Source organism: Ptychodera flava, chromosome 10, assembly GCF_041260155.1.
Source record: "Ptychodera flava strain L36383 chromosome 10, AS_Pfla_20210202, whole genome shotgun sequence".
Classification (NCBI taxonomy): Eukaryota; Metazoa; Hemichordata; class Enteropneusta; family Ptychoderidae; genus Ptychodera; species Ptychodera flava.
Window position 1 is genome coordinate 2,645,710 of NC_091937.1, and position 15,550 is coordinate 2,661,259.

At 37.4% G+C, this 15,550-nt stretch overlaps 1 protein-coding gene across 1 annotated transcript in view; it reads left to right on the plus strand.

Moving 5' to 3' along the window:
* The window catches only part of LOC139142951 (uncharacterized), a 25,395-nt gene continuing 9,845 nt past the window's right edge, over positions 1–15,550 (plus strand). The window contains exons 1-8 of the mRNA XM_070713147.1: positions 1–109; positions 3,970–4,161; positions 5,311–5,396; positions 5,576–5,665; positions 5,894–6,001; positions 12,713–12,814; positions 13,837–13,942; positions 14,720–14,919. Of these exons, the coding sequence (XP_070569248.1) occupies positions 37–109; positions 3,970–4,161; positions 5,311–5,396; positions 5,576–5,665; positions 5,894–6,001; positions 12,713–12,814; positions 13,837–13,942; positions 14,720–14,919 (957 nt within the window). The 5' untranslated portion in view covers positions 1–36. The remainder of the gene's footprint in view (positions 110–3,969; positions 4,162–5,310; positions 5,397–5,575; positions 5,666–5,893; positions 6,002–12,712; positions 12,815–13,836; positions 13,943–14,719; positions 14,920–15,550) is intronic.

Consider the following 15,550-nt stretch of genomic DNA (forward strand, 5'->3'; position numbering starts at 1 on the left):
TTTCCTTTGCTCTGAAATCTAGCTACGGAGGCAACTATGGCGTATGTGACATCCCTGAAGACGACCGTGGTTTTCGTTTTTCTCGCATTTGACGCAGCGATGTTATCAAGTAAGATCCCCAATGATATCATAATTATATGTAGACGAATTCAGAAAGTTGTGTACGTTTATGGATCTAGAGATGTAAATCTACAACTACATTGATCCTGTTGTGAAGTCATAAGTTGCTTTCGGCACTCACAGACCAGTTGGGCTTTGAAAGGTTAGACATGGTTTAGTACATTTGAACTATGTTATCTGGTCGTCTTGTGATCCCCTGCGGTATAGAGTTGCCAATGGACTCAGTTAAAAGCATCTGTGGTATTCGTGATTTAGTTCTGGTTCAGGAAAATTGGTTGACCGAAGTAAAGCATTTCTCTGTCATCGATGACAGTATGTTTCCGTTTAAGAAAACCAGTTTGGTTATGAAACTACAATGTAGCATAAGTCTTTGAGACACGATGTCATCATAACGTACCTGGATGTCACTGGACTCATAGATGTAGAAATCCGGCGTAACTGTTTATTACATATGTTTATCTGCCAACCTGATAAAAAGACAGCTATGACAGTATTATGGCTTATTCAACGAAAATCAAAACATCGTTGAAACTGCAAATGCTGTTGTTATTTCAACACAAACATGGGCAAATTATTCGAAAATGAATTTTACATCTTTTATCGTGAAAATAAAATGATTTGCGTGTTCCTGATGTCGAAATACTAGACATCGGCCTTAATAATGTAACCTAACCTTTTATAAGTGAAACGCGTATGGAGTCAGGTGCAGCCAACGAAACTGTTCGTGCAAAAAGCCTTAAAGGTGTTCTTGCGAACATTTTCAGCGGACAGACAAACTTAAAAACTAAGGGAACCGTAATTATGTACGGCCTTTGGGAGTAGGTGTCGAAGGAATTTCATCGGAAACTCCGAAATTTCGAGTAACCCCCTCCCTGCCAACCATGGTGAATTTCAGTAACCGCTCTTACTTAGAAATTATGACTGACCCTCCCCAACTTAGAAGAGTTAAATACCAATACATGTATTTGTAAAATTTACAAAAATAAAGTAATAGCTATTATTTTCCGCATATGCTGGTGAGGGGGGGGGGAGTTACGAAGTGCTCCCCTTCCCCTAAAATTTTAAGATCAAGGTTAAAATATGAAAGGGTCCAGCATCACCTTTGATGCTGGACTTTTTTACGTAGGTCAACTTTTTGATAATGTAGGCAATATTTTGCATTGGAATACTTTTGGGAACAGACTTCCACAATATTCCTTTTTGAAATGGTGTGGTATTATCCATTCGCTACCAAAAGAGTGGAAAAAACATACTGACATATCTAGATTTAACGCTGATGATATGAATGAAAATGATTACAATATTAATTTTTTAGATATTTCCTTAAGTTTGCTTCAGTGTAAAACAAAAATTGTTACTCCAAGTATTATTTCTAATTTTTTTAAGGTTCCAACATCGCAGCTCTATTATGATCATGTATTAGGTACTTCTGTTGAAAGTTGGAAAGAAATATATCAATTGCCTTTTAGAATCACACTTGATGTTAAGCTTAGAAGCTTCCACTGGAAATTGACTCATAACATTCTTATGACAAACAGAAGATTGCATAAAATAATTCCATCTAAAGTACCTACCTCAAATTGTCCTTTTGTCGGAGTGATATTGAAACTGTTATACATTTGTTTTATGAGTGTGAGGTAACTGAGAAATTTGGTCTACTCTTTTCCAGACCTGGGGAATATATTTTCACTGTACGAATATTGTCTCAGCCAGAGTGATTTCGTTAGGAGACCCCACATTACCAGAGCTGTTAAATTTTGTTTTATTAGTTGCCAAGAGATATATTTACATTAGTAGATGTGAAGAGAAAACACCAACATTTGTTAATTTTAAGTCCTTTATTTTCAACATACAAAAAATTGAACGTTACATTGCTATTCGAAAGAGTAAACTCGACAAACATATTAAGAAGTGGGGAGACATGTTACAAGTATTGGAATAATCTTAATTTTCACCTTTTCTTTTATCTGTGAACCGTAATATTTGTAATCCAGTGAATAAGTGAAGTATAATGTATTTTCTTTCTTTTTGATGACTGCAATAAAATAATAAAAAAAAATATGATAGGGACTGCATGGTCAGTCTCTTCGGCCGGGGGGGGGGGGGGTGGGTGGATTCATGGGGGTCACCCTGTTTTCGACTTTTGTGATGGGGTCACCATGTTTTTGAAATGCTTAATAGTCGGGTCGGGGGCTCAGTGTGTTTTTAAACAACAACAAGGGCTAATACTTGCCTAAATAGGCCTACATCGGACCAGCCACGAATTTCATTATTCAGTTAATGCGTTTTTCGGCGCGCCCTTAGGGCGCGTCAATTTAATATATAAGACATACATTTTCGGTGCGCCTTTTGGGTGCGTCACTTTAATATATGAGACATATATGTCAGAGATATCTAGTTATTTGCGTATTGGAAGTTTGATTTGCAAAGCATCATACCAGCCACAACTTAACTTGCACAATTCAGTTGCATTTTTTCGGGGGTGGGATGGGGTGGGGATAGGGGGTGTTCAGCCACTTTTGACGTCCGCAAAAAACAATCCATCGCCCCAAGGCCGAAGAAACTGACCAGTCCCTAAAATCAGTATATCTGCCTTCGAAACATGTTTTGTGATGATTTTGTAGAATTGACCGAATTTGCCAGATTTCTGCACCTGGGAAGTACTTGTTTATTAGATTACAATTTGAGTATTCAAGCGCGTACATAACGATATTTCTGATATTTACATCAACATGCATAACATGGTTTTGTTTAATTTTATCGGATCCTTTTACTGTTTGTATCAGAAACATGTTGTGTAGTTGGAACTAATCTTTTTCAGTGCAATGGCGGTGAACTCTAAAACACAATCTAAATGAGATAAAATACCGACTCGAAATGTATTCACTCACTAACTGGCCTCTTGGCACAAACCTTGAAATGTCGAGTGAAGCGTTTATATAGTGTGTGTGTCTTACTGTAAGAACGTTCATAACTGTGTTTGTTGCCGTCGTTTTACACGAATATTATTAGATGTTATTACAGATGTCATGAATTGTATTCCGACTTCCAAGTCAAATTAATTCGGTTGTAAAGGTATTTCTGGATTGAATGCGCATGTGTGTAACTTTCAAAATGCTACTCTGTAGATGTCTCAGCAGTCAATGGTAGACTCAATTCAGGGCCGTTGTTTGACCTCGTGTGTAAAGCCCGTTCGAAATATAAATCTGCCTAAAATCATGTAAATGAGATGAATGTGAACCAGGGCGAAGGCCATGGCACAATTTTGAAACTTGTGCACAACAACACAACAACAACAACAACAACAACAACAACAACAACAACAACACTACAACCGTGCATAAGTACACTGCACAATGAATAACATGCATGATAAACTTCAGTGTGTCTTCCTCGTGCCCGTTTTGTTAGTATATATTTATGCCAGAAAAACTGACACAGATACGGGTGAACGTATATTTAACACAGACTGCAAAACGATCAATGTGCTGTGACGCACTATAAACGCCGGCCTGACAACCATTTTGCAGTTATTTTGCCATGAAAATTGCACATGCTTATTACAACTGACTTCGTTCATGTTAAGCACAAGGTTCATACGTTAAGCTTCGGCTTTCTAACACATAAGAAAACAAATAAATAAATAGAAAAAATTCGCTTACTAGAATTTTAACTTTGAAGACACTCACAGTCCGCATTGCTGTTTATTTATTGAATGAGGGTCACTGTCGATGACTTGTTATACCGCAGGTCATCTGTACCAGTACAATATTAGAGCCGGGGAGAAATGAACTTTGAAAGGGAACAGAAAGGAAACTTGTTATCATCTTGCATAATCTTCCTTTGTAGATGGATACTGGACTCGTTGGTTTCATCTGCAAGAGGATTTTATTGATGAAAAGAAGACACTGGATGAAATACACACAGTTTTTCCACGCCTAGTTTGTGACAACCCATCTTCATCAACTGAATACATTTGTTTGGATTCATTGGAAAAAGGAGACCCGTGCAAAAATTACAAAATAAGATTTTGTTGTCCAGGTGAGTGGGGTATATTTGGCATGTATGTTTCTCCGCGTGGCAACTTGACTTTGGTTAACATAGCTCTTCGTAATGGCCTAACACTTGGAGAATTGCAATGAAATGACGGTCTGACGGCCATTTAGAATATACACAGTCTATTGTTCCTATTTAACGTTTAAGCAACATGGGTGATGCATGTCTTGGTAAATTGTTACAAATGGCCAACCGGTGATGATAGATGTTGAATAATATTGGGAAAAAATCGATACACTCAGTATATTGCTCTTGAGCCATGTTTTAGTAAAAGTTTACATACATACATACATACATACATACATACATACATACATACATACATACATACATACATACATACATACATACATACATACATACATACATACATACATACATACATACATACATACATACATACATACATACATACATACATACATACATACATACATACATACATACATACATACATACATACATACATACATACATACATACATACATACATACATACATACATACATACATACTTACATACATACATACATACATACATACATACATACATACATACATACATACATACATACTAACTACTGCTTTGGACATGACAAAATACACACAGCAGCCACAGGCAGCCTTATTGTGCTATTTAAAGTAAATACATATGCGGCACTTGTCCCTGAAAGATATCACAGTCAACAAAATTTCCGCTTTTAGTAAATTAACCATTAATAATACGACATACACCGAATCTAATTGGTCAGCCATTACCACAATGCCAAAGTTCATTAGCTTTCATGTCAATTCTTGAGATATTGAACCTATTAAGTGACATAATCACGTACAGACAGACATACAGACAGTCAGACAGACAGACAGACAGACAGACAGACGTTCCTACGACAATGATCCATGTGAGTGGACACAGGAGCAAGTTACTCTGTAGTAGTAAGTGATGATTTCCTCAATAAAGTGCCACACATTACAACGAATGCGAAATGGAACTTACACAAAGGTGTCGGGTAGTTAATATTTGTTAGTCTTTAAACGAACGACAGATGCAATTTTTAAGAACTGCCGCCCAGACCGCAACGAGACTTGGTGATATTGTTTACTGATGATAGGCACATATATTTGTTCTAATAGGAAAGCATGGAACAGACACTTGCATCTCTGATGAAGAATTATCAAAACACCGAATATTGTACAATTCCACCATTGTGATTGAGGAGGTAAGATCTACTTTTCGTTTCGGATTACGTGGCCCATGGGTATGAATGCTATGTACGTATGTATGTATGGATGGATGGATCACCAGTGCGTTGCTGTTCCTGTACAAGTATATTTGCCTTAGAGTGTCTCTCCATACTGACTAGATATCGATATGAACACTTCATTTAAATAATTTCAGAATGTATCATTGGGTAGCAGCGTGTTCTGGTTTGAAGAATGGAATATTTCTGCATCGAATCTTTTCTTGGGTATCGTTGATGGAAACCAGGTAAGCAAATTACCAGACTTCTTGTTTACAAGGTTTTAGTGAAACAACATATCAAAAATTTGACCCGAAGACCATAATCGAGACTTGTTGTTTATTCATGTTTATACAATTCTCATTTGTGAACAGTAATCCTTCAATAGTGCAGTGTACAACAATTTACACCGTATGTTACGAGAAACCACAGAAACATCGATCAACAAAATAAAAGTAATCTGTCACTGATGTTAGTTCAACAGGTTTTGTGTGAGTGAAGACAACACGTCTATCGTTGTCGCTGATCTCATTGATGCCACTATAACAGAAGAGTTTTTCCTTGTCATCCACTCACTAACAAAGGTAAGATTCTGGATTATTTATAGATCCGGTGTCACTGATGCGGAGTGTATAACAAACTTGTAATTTTTCGATCAATGACTGATCTTCAAAGTCCTTACAACCGTTCGGGTGCGTTGAAGTTCTGAGGCAGTGTTAGTCCGTTTTAGGGTGTCTTTCATGTTTGCATGAGGGATAATATAACTTGCGTCCTTGCATTTAAGTAATAATAATAATAATAATAACAAGGCAGTATTGCTGAAGGCAATGAGTACTTGGGCCGTGATAGGGTAATTTTGAGGACAATATATACTACTATTCAAATATGGTCTTGAATTTCCTCCTGTCAATGAGGCATTTGATTAACTGGTTATTAAACGAAGCAATGGCATGACAACGGCAAAATATGTCTAGCAACTTTTGTGGAGTTTGAGGCAGGGGTTCTTTATTTATAGCGGAATTGCTTAAACTCCTTAAATATTCAAATTACAGCAAATTTCTTTTGTTCTCGATGGTAGATGTCTAATATTTAGATGGGCATATTTAGATTTCTACCCTATAGTTATCCCTATATACCAAAAATCGGACATCCAGCTCTATGGCTTGCTCAGAATTAGATATGCGCATAATTAATGAGGTACAATATGTAGTGTCATAAGGTGTCCCATCATACCATTTATGAAGGGTGTAGCACTTGTGGTTACTGAGCTGTGGACAAATATATATATTTGAGGTCAAAGGTCATCGAGGTCACGTGACATTTTGTCAAAATAATTGTATTGCTAAGTTATTCCTATATACCAAAAATCAGACCTCTAGCTCTATTGGGGCGCTCAAAATTATATATGCGCATAATTAATGAGGTACAATATGTGGTGTCATAAGGTGTCTTATCATACCAAATATGAAGGATGTAGCACTTGTGGTTACTGAGTTGTGGACAAATATATATATTTGAGGTCAAAGGTCATTGAGGTCACGTCACATTTTGTCATAATAATTGTATTGCTAAGTTATTCCTATATACCAAAAATCAGACCTCTAGCTCTATTGGCTCGCTCAAAATAAGATATGCACATAATTAATGAGGTACAATATATGGTGTCATAAGGTGTCCTATCATACCAAATATGAAGGGTGTAGCACTTGTTACTGAGTTGTGGACAAATATGTATATTTGAGGTAAAAGGTCATTGAGGTCACGTGAAGTTTTGTCAAACAAATTATTTTGTTAACTTATCCCTATATACCAAAAATCAGACCTCTAGCTCTATTGGCTCGCTCAAAATGCGCATAATTAATAAGGTACAATATGTGGCGTCTTAATGTGTCCCATCATACCAAATATGAAAGGTTTAGCACTTGTGGTTACTGAGTTATGGACAATAATGTATATTTGAGGTCAAAGGTCACCAAGGTCACATGATATTTTGTCAAAATGTCTGAGATATCTGCGTGAACCGATGGACTCACTGATGGACTCACGGACGGATATGAGCCAATCTATAAGCCCCCTGGACTTTATCCGTGGGGACAAAAAAACTGTGTCACTGCATCCTTTAGGCAATATGAATACGATGAGAAACTTAATTTTTATTTTTTTGGCATCATACATGCGAGTCTATGGAGAACTGCCTTATACATGGGAGTCTATGGAGGTGTAAACTAAAAAGTCCTCTAACACGGCCAAATTGATAGCATTGTGAAACAAATCGACGTGCATCTGTATGGGGTTGGGTACTAGGCGTGAACGGACGGACGGACGCACGGACATGACCAAACCTATAAGTCCCCTCGGACTTCGTCCGTGGTGATTAAAAACAACGCAACAGTTATTACAGCTACACCGGCGGTAGGTTCATATCCAGAGCCCCGTACGGTCTGCCGCCGTCGCTTGAAAACAATCTCATGCACCCGGCCATATGGGCAGCTGGCCGGATGCATGACTTCCCGGAGAAGGCGAGCTGTCACGTTCAAGCTCAGGATTATTTGTCGATCAAATTTCAGTAAATTTACCTTACCTAGATGAAATTTTGTCGCCGAAGTTTGACAAAATTACATCGATTTTTCAGGTTCATATGCGACATTTTTGAGTTTTGAGTGCAGACAGAAATAAGTTTTGAGGCAACATGGCTGCGACACCATGTTGACCCCTAGCCCTGCGTACGATGCTATGTGCTACAGCTAACACACAGCATCGTACGCAGGGCTAGCGAGAGAGTTGCCGACATCGACGGTTATTTACGAGAAGTGAATAAAAGACTGTCATTTTTGGAAGCGATCGAGTAGCTGAGGTAGGCTGGGATACGACTTGGGCCCAAGAACGCTGAATTTCGGCAGTAATTTGGCTTTTTACGTCAAGTCCCAAAATGGATTTGAAGTCACCAACCCAACGTACGGGTCTTTGCAAGGCTGTGGTGAGCGGGGCTATTAGCTCTAGCGGAACACACAGCATCGTACGCAGGGCTAGTTGACCCCCAAGTGAAAATGTGTTCGCGATCAAATCTTCCTATATTTTTTTTTCAGAATTTTCAACAAAATCATTGCTTCTTACATCTTTTGTAAAATATAAAATACTAAAATAAAACTGCGATGTGCCATGTCTCCAGATTTCTAAAATATCGTTCGTTGACCGTTCGACGGAATACTCATTTCGCAAACTTGTGACGCAGTTGAAATTCAATACTGACCGCCAAATAATCTTAATGAGACGAGATCAGTCTAGACATCCTCCAAATTATCCAACCATTCGCATTGGAGTTCAGCTCGCTTAGAGTATCATAACATTCTTCGGCCTTCTTTTAGATCGACCCTAATATCTCCCATTTAGGAAATAAATACACAAGCTACCTCGACAAAACTTCGTGCACCATCCAAGACCAAACGCACTACAAATGTCTTGACGTCATCATCTCCTTACATGGTAATCGGCATACCGTATTTTTTAGCAAAGGGGACACAGAATACGTCGGAGTATTCAGTTTCAAAACGTATTACATTGTGTGATGTTGTCAAAAAAAGTCATGTTACTGCAGTGGTATAAATTACAAAACACAAAAGTTCAAATCAGTTTATTTTGGACTGGCTTTACCAAACATTTCATATTGTTTCTTATGCCAGATTTGACCACGTGCTTACTGGCGACCCCTTTTCATGCAAATTTTGTGTCAAATGATGTGTTCCCCTGGAAAAACAAACGTACGATTTCTAAATGAAGGAGGCGAAATTTGCCCTCAAGACTCGAAACCACCCCTTTATGGGGTGTACCTAGCTATTTTTAACGAGCTTCTCGAATCTGCAGCTCTATTTCGAAATGATGGTCTGGTTTTCTCAGCTCAAGGATAAGTGTTCTCCATCGCTGTGGGCATTACTATTCTCAACCGGGGGCACAGTTTCCAGTCGTAATGTTTTTCATTGTGTCCGGGATATAAAACCTTTCCTTTTCAAACTTTCTCTTTGATTAACACTAATCCACATTTTGTCAGTGATCAAACATGTTTCAAGTTTAAATGTTCAATTCTGGTCTCGAGCCCTCCTGTTCGACCAAACCGAAATTACCCCTCCCACTTTGGCTCGTCCAGTGGGTGTAGCAAGGGTCGTGCCATCGCCTAGGAAACGGAGGGTGCATTAATTGTTGCATTTCGAGGCACATTTTGATTATATTCAGAAGATTTTGTGGCAAAAACTCAGATAGAGAAGCATTTATATTCACATCTCACTTATTCAAGACTGGCTGAGAGCAGCACTTCCATTCAGTTAACATCATTACGCCATTTATTATGCCAAGAAAGATGAAGCCAATACATTTTGCCCTCCCTGGTCTCAGCCAGAAATGGTTATACCTTACAGTTTTTCCCACGGAATGAAAACAAATGTACTTGGGCTGAGGCCCAAGTACAATAATAATAAATAATAATAATAAAATAATAATAATAATATAATAATAATAATAAATATAATAATTATTATATATTTATTTACTTGTTTATTTAAAGAGCGTAGTCTAAGTTACAAAAAGATATTGTAATTTACATCAGAGCCCTCGGAAAGGATATAAAACAAACGAAATAATGTAAATATAATTACTGGAAAGCAGTGTGTAGCTCATTGACACAATTCAACAACCCAACGAAAATAAAATATGACAAGAAAATTGTTAATCCAGTGAAGAGCAGACTACATTTATAAACTTGTTGTGGAGAAAATTGCCTGGGTTTTAAAATGTGTCGAACTCCCAATGCTTCTACTAAAAAAAGAAGACTGGCGTTTCAAATGGTATTGCACTTTAGATAACTGACGTTTGTCCAGTACTTATCTTGAATGAAGGGGCATATAAATTACATATACTTGGACCACGAGTATTTAAATCATAATGGATTTGGTTCTAGTAATCTAGCGCTAGACCATTCAAGAACTATAAAGTTTGTACAACCATGAAACAATCTATGCGAGGTCAATCGGAGACTGACCAGTATAGCAGCATTTTTTTTCTCCAAAATTTAAGATGGCCTTCGATGACGTTTGATCTTCTCGAATGTATCTCCGCAGCTGTTTAAGGTTCCAAGACAAGTAATTTACCTTTTTAAGCTAAGAATTCTCTCGTGGTTAATAAGCTCAGGACTCCCGCAAATTATATATTTTCGGAAAGCCTAGATATAGGCAAACATTTTGGTTACCATAATGTAATTATTGTTTACATGACTATCACGTGACAGGTAATTTGCATGACCTTTCAAAAATCGGTTTTCCCTATGTTTTGTTTCAATGCTGTAAGATGTGTGGCTGAAATTAGTGTGAGTGCAAGCTGTCCTTAGGTTCTTCCAAAGTGTGTCTCAGAATTTTTTTAAACTTTCTAAAACAATTCTTATGCCAGAAAAACTTCCAGAGCGGTGAATTTAACCCTAGTTGATTTCTTTAAAACTGTGCTCCAAAAAAGATATAAAAAATCTGAAATACGCTTTTGAAGAGCGTAGTGACAGCTTGCATTCCAGCTAGTTTGAGTCAGATATCTCGAAGTACGTATTGAGACAAAACATAGGGAAAACCGATTTTGAAAGGTTATGCAAATTACCTTTCACGTGATAGTTATGTAAACAATGGTGACACTGTGGTTACCAAAACGTTTCCCTATATCTAGGCTTTCAGAAAATATATAATTTACGGGGGTTCTGAGCTTATTAACCACCAGAGAATTGTTAGATTAAAAAGGTCAATTACTTGCCTTGCACCCTTAAGTTTTAAGTTTGGTGTTTGGTAGATATTGACTAGTATAGCACAAAATTTTTCTTCCAAAATTTGGGGTGAGCTTTAACCTGCTGTCATGTATCTCAGTAACTGTGAGGGCTACATGTTTTTTGTGTATTGACCAGTATGCGACCAGTATGCGACGAAATTCTGTCGAAAAGTTTTGGATGACATCGTATGCATAACGGAAGACATTATTATTACCTTGAACTGAAATAGATTCATTACAATTTTTCTTGTGAATTATAGAACAACGTGAAGCGTCAGCTTTTGTTTTGTATGAACATATATTTTGGTTCTCAATCGTTCACGCATGAATCATAAAAGATGTTACACAAGTGTGCCATCATAAATTTCTCACACCTTAACAAGATACTCCAATATGTGTAGCATTTGGAGAATTCGTTTATAACTTGGTCGAGTTTGAATAGACACCTTATGTGTGATTGACCCCTTGGAATATTTCCACAAATATGTTGGGCAGAAGTGAACATCCATTTTAGATGTGTCTGTAATACAAACGTAAGATTAATGAGCATAAATACGGAATTACCAAACTGAAACCTATACTGATAACACGATGCTTAGACTCTGATGAAAATGTGGAAGTTGACGCTTGTTCAATATTTACATATGCTGTCAGCATTTCAATAAAATGATAGGGCATTGCACTGTCTGTTGAGAAATATGCTGCCGAGGAAATGCATTATATCAGTGTGTTAAGCATGCCAATGCATCGTTCTGATTGCAGAACACATTTAGTTAAGCAACAATCGCGCAGCGACGTCAAAAAGTAACGAACCAGCGCTAAAATAAGTCCCTCAACCATCATAGAAGCTTAATGCCGAGACCAGGAGCGTAAAGATAGCAGAAAAGAATTGGCGCTAAAACTTATTCAATGATTAAATACATGGAATGTTTAATAAACCATAAAAAGCTAAAACTTATTCAATGATTAAATACATGGAATGTTTAATAAGCCATTTGCTTTTAGAACTGCCATATTAGAGCAATTAGAGCTTTGCTACATCGGCGTTGTCCTTTTTGTCGTCATCGCCTGTCTTGTACTGCCATGCGTGCCCACGCCTGCTACGTATCTTTCTCGTCAATAATGCTTTGGCCCAGGCGCTTAATTCCTGTTCAACGACAATAGTTCGTTTTTTATTCTGCTTTCTCTCTCATGTCTCTTTTTGGATGCTAAAATTGCGAAGAAAGCAACCTTTATAAGCTGGAACAACAAATGTTGATTATAATATCGACGACCCTTTTAAAGGCGGGTACACACTCAACTTTGATAAAATTTGCTTTGTGAAGTTTTCGCATAGCAGCCTATGCTGTGTGTCGCCCATTGTACCCAATTATTGTATGTGCAAATATTAGTCAGGGGCCATTTTACAAGACAACAAATTTGACTGATTATTTTGATATAATGCTGTTATCAATGATATAATTAAATCTATAAGGATTTGTCATGACGCTTTCTTTTGAAAGGAACATGAAATCTTAGCGTTCGGGCTGACGGTGCATGTGATCGACAGGGAAGACTGGCCGCCATATTATAATAAAACATGCGAAACGCCAATCAAAGACAGGGTAAGTACTTGATGCAATGATAAGATAAATGACAATTAAACCACATAGAGAAACACTGATTAGGCTATATGAACATAAATAAAATTGTTCATGGGATTCATCGTTGCTACGTTTACCTATTTGGGTTTTTTCGGGGGACAGCAAGGAACCCCACTGTGTATTGCATAGTACTTCCGTATTGTTTTTTTAGGCAAGATTGTCATATTTTTATTGGAGTCCAATAGTGATAAAAGTTACAGGACACAATAAATCTGTGACTATTAAGTTATAAAATGAGACGATACACAACTGTGTGGTGAAGTATATGATGCGATATTTTGTTGAGTCTCTATTCCAGCAACCCCCTGAACCATGTATTCCATAATAGAGTTGTATTACGACAAGCTGTAAATTGCATGAACCCAATGAACGACAGTAAACAACTGTATCATTACGCATACTGTTTCTCATTCAGAGTGTCAGCCCGTCGTTGGATGATTTCTATACGAAATAAATCAGATCTCAGTTTAGTGTTATACACCTTAATGTGAAATATGCCGGGCACCGGCAAAGAGGCAAAAGACTGAGTCAAAGTTATTAAAAATCTCACAAACGGTAGGTCTCCCATTCAAGAAAGTTACATGTAAAAGACAAGAGTGTATACGTGTACTTTCTCCGGCACTGTTATTCTGTTTTCTTTTTTGCATTTTTGTTCAACTATCAAAAACACTATTTCAATGCTCAGTGTTCACTTTGTGAACGCCACCTGAATATGTTTTAAGCATTATTATTTTGGCTTGAACTAGCGACATCGAGAGCAATATGGCTGTATGGATAGGAAGCGTTACAAATAAGTATAATACTTGACCCTTTTCAAATTGTCAACCTTTTCATCGACTCTCTTCTGTACAGATTCGAACTACAGTCGGAAGATTGTCGAGCGCGCAGACAAATTGATGACTTTCTTTCAGGAGATGGGGCACAGCTTAGTATGTTGGCAGCTAACCGTAACTAACGTATATTTATTTCTTTTCTGGCATCAGAATATGTGGCCATTGATGATAGATTTCTCCTTAGAAAACAGGCGAGTATCCGATGATTACGACGACGTTTCCAAGCAATTTGGAGTTGTCGCCAATAATTCAGCTTGTAAGTCTTTCTCGATATAAACTGGTGATATTTATCTTTTAGTCACGACTTCAATGACTTGAAAGACTATGAAGATGGACGCGTGACTCCAAAACAAACTATAGCCTATAGTCTGTTGGAATGGACTGCATTCTTTCACGTTTACAAAATGCAAAAGTAAAACCTTGAAGCCAAAACTATATATCCATGGGTAGACTCTCTGATTTAACAAACCAACTCCCTCTATAAACTGGTTTTTATTGACCTGTCGGTACCTGGAAAATTCCCTTCGGGTTGAATAATTACTGCAGCACAGCTGTCCCATAGGAAAATGTCTACCAGATTTTCAGTAATGACTCCAATGATATGATTCATATTTAAGGTAGAACGTGCGTCAGGGACAGATATTCGGACTATATGTGGCTGGAGCTTTGAACGTTTTTAGAGTCCACATATGAATGTCAGTAAAGCGGCTGTGTGTCATCATGCATAAGAAGTGATGTAAGACATCAGCACGAATATCAGGATGACGTTTTGATAGAGTTACGCACGTGTTCATCAAAACATTCAATGTGTACGTGATTCACAAAATCAAACCAATATTTTAATAATACTAATCGTACTCTTTGTTAGGGCCTTGCAAAGAGCGTAAAATGTATCATTACATTTACAATGCAAGGACTGTTGCGCTTTTTATAAATTGGGTAAACGTGAAATACTTGTTCTCACCCTGTAGAAACATAGTATTACACACAAAGTCATTAAGTAACCCCCTTTCACTTTCATATTCATCATAAGGTGCTGTGAGTATATATTATCCCGTGGCTGTGGATCGTGGTGTCTTTAAAAGTCTGATAGATTTCTTTGGAACAGAAGGGAATTTGAGCTTTGACGGTGTCTCATGGGTCATGGATTTAATCGATCAGGATAAAAACTACAGAGAAGTTGTAAACTTCAAAGGAGGAAACTCTTCACACTTTGAAAGTGACGTTTTTAAGGTAACGTAGACACGAACTTGAAGTCAGTTATAAGTTTATTAGAATGATTGTGTATCTATATTATATTTTTGTCTTGTATATTCACGCTTACACTCTAACACAACACTGCTCGTGACGCAGCCTCTCTAGTCTCTGCCCTCAACGGTCGGGCTCTGCGTATCCAACAAGGGGTTGGCAAAGAGTCTAGGGATGGAGAGTCCAAAAGGATAAGATAAGTCATTATCTTACCTTTGATAAACGTTTCTCGTTTGACATGCTCTTTCTCGCTGAAACCTTTATAAGTGGCGCAAATTCTGTCTATGATTTTACTATTCTTGGATCCATAGTTGAACGAAAAGATGGAGTTGAGGAAAACAGGCTGTTATATTCGTCCAAACGTTTGTTACACCATATAATGTTTGACTTGTCTGATCAACTTGAAATCATATGGCTTGAAATCGCGCCCCCTATTTTCAAGTTTTCTGACCGCTGGTATTTATAGACCACATTACAATTTACATACCTTAGATGTTAACATTTAAACGAATCTTGAAAAGGATTTTTATACTTGTAAAGAAATTTATATTGGTAGACTTCAACATTGACTTATTAACTGCTAGAGGCCAAAGTAACTACATTTACAAATCTTTGA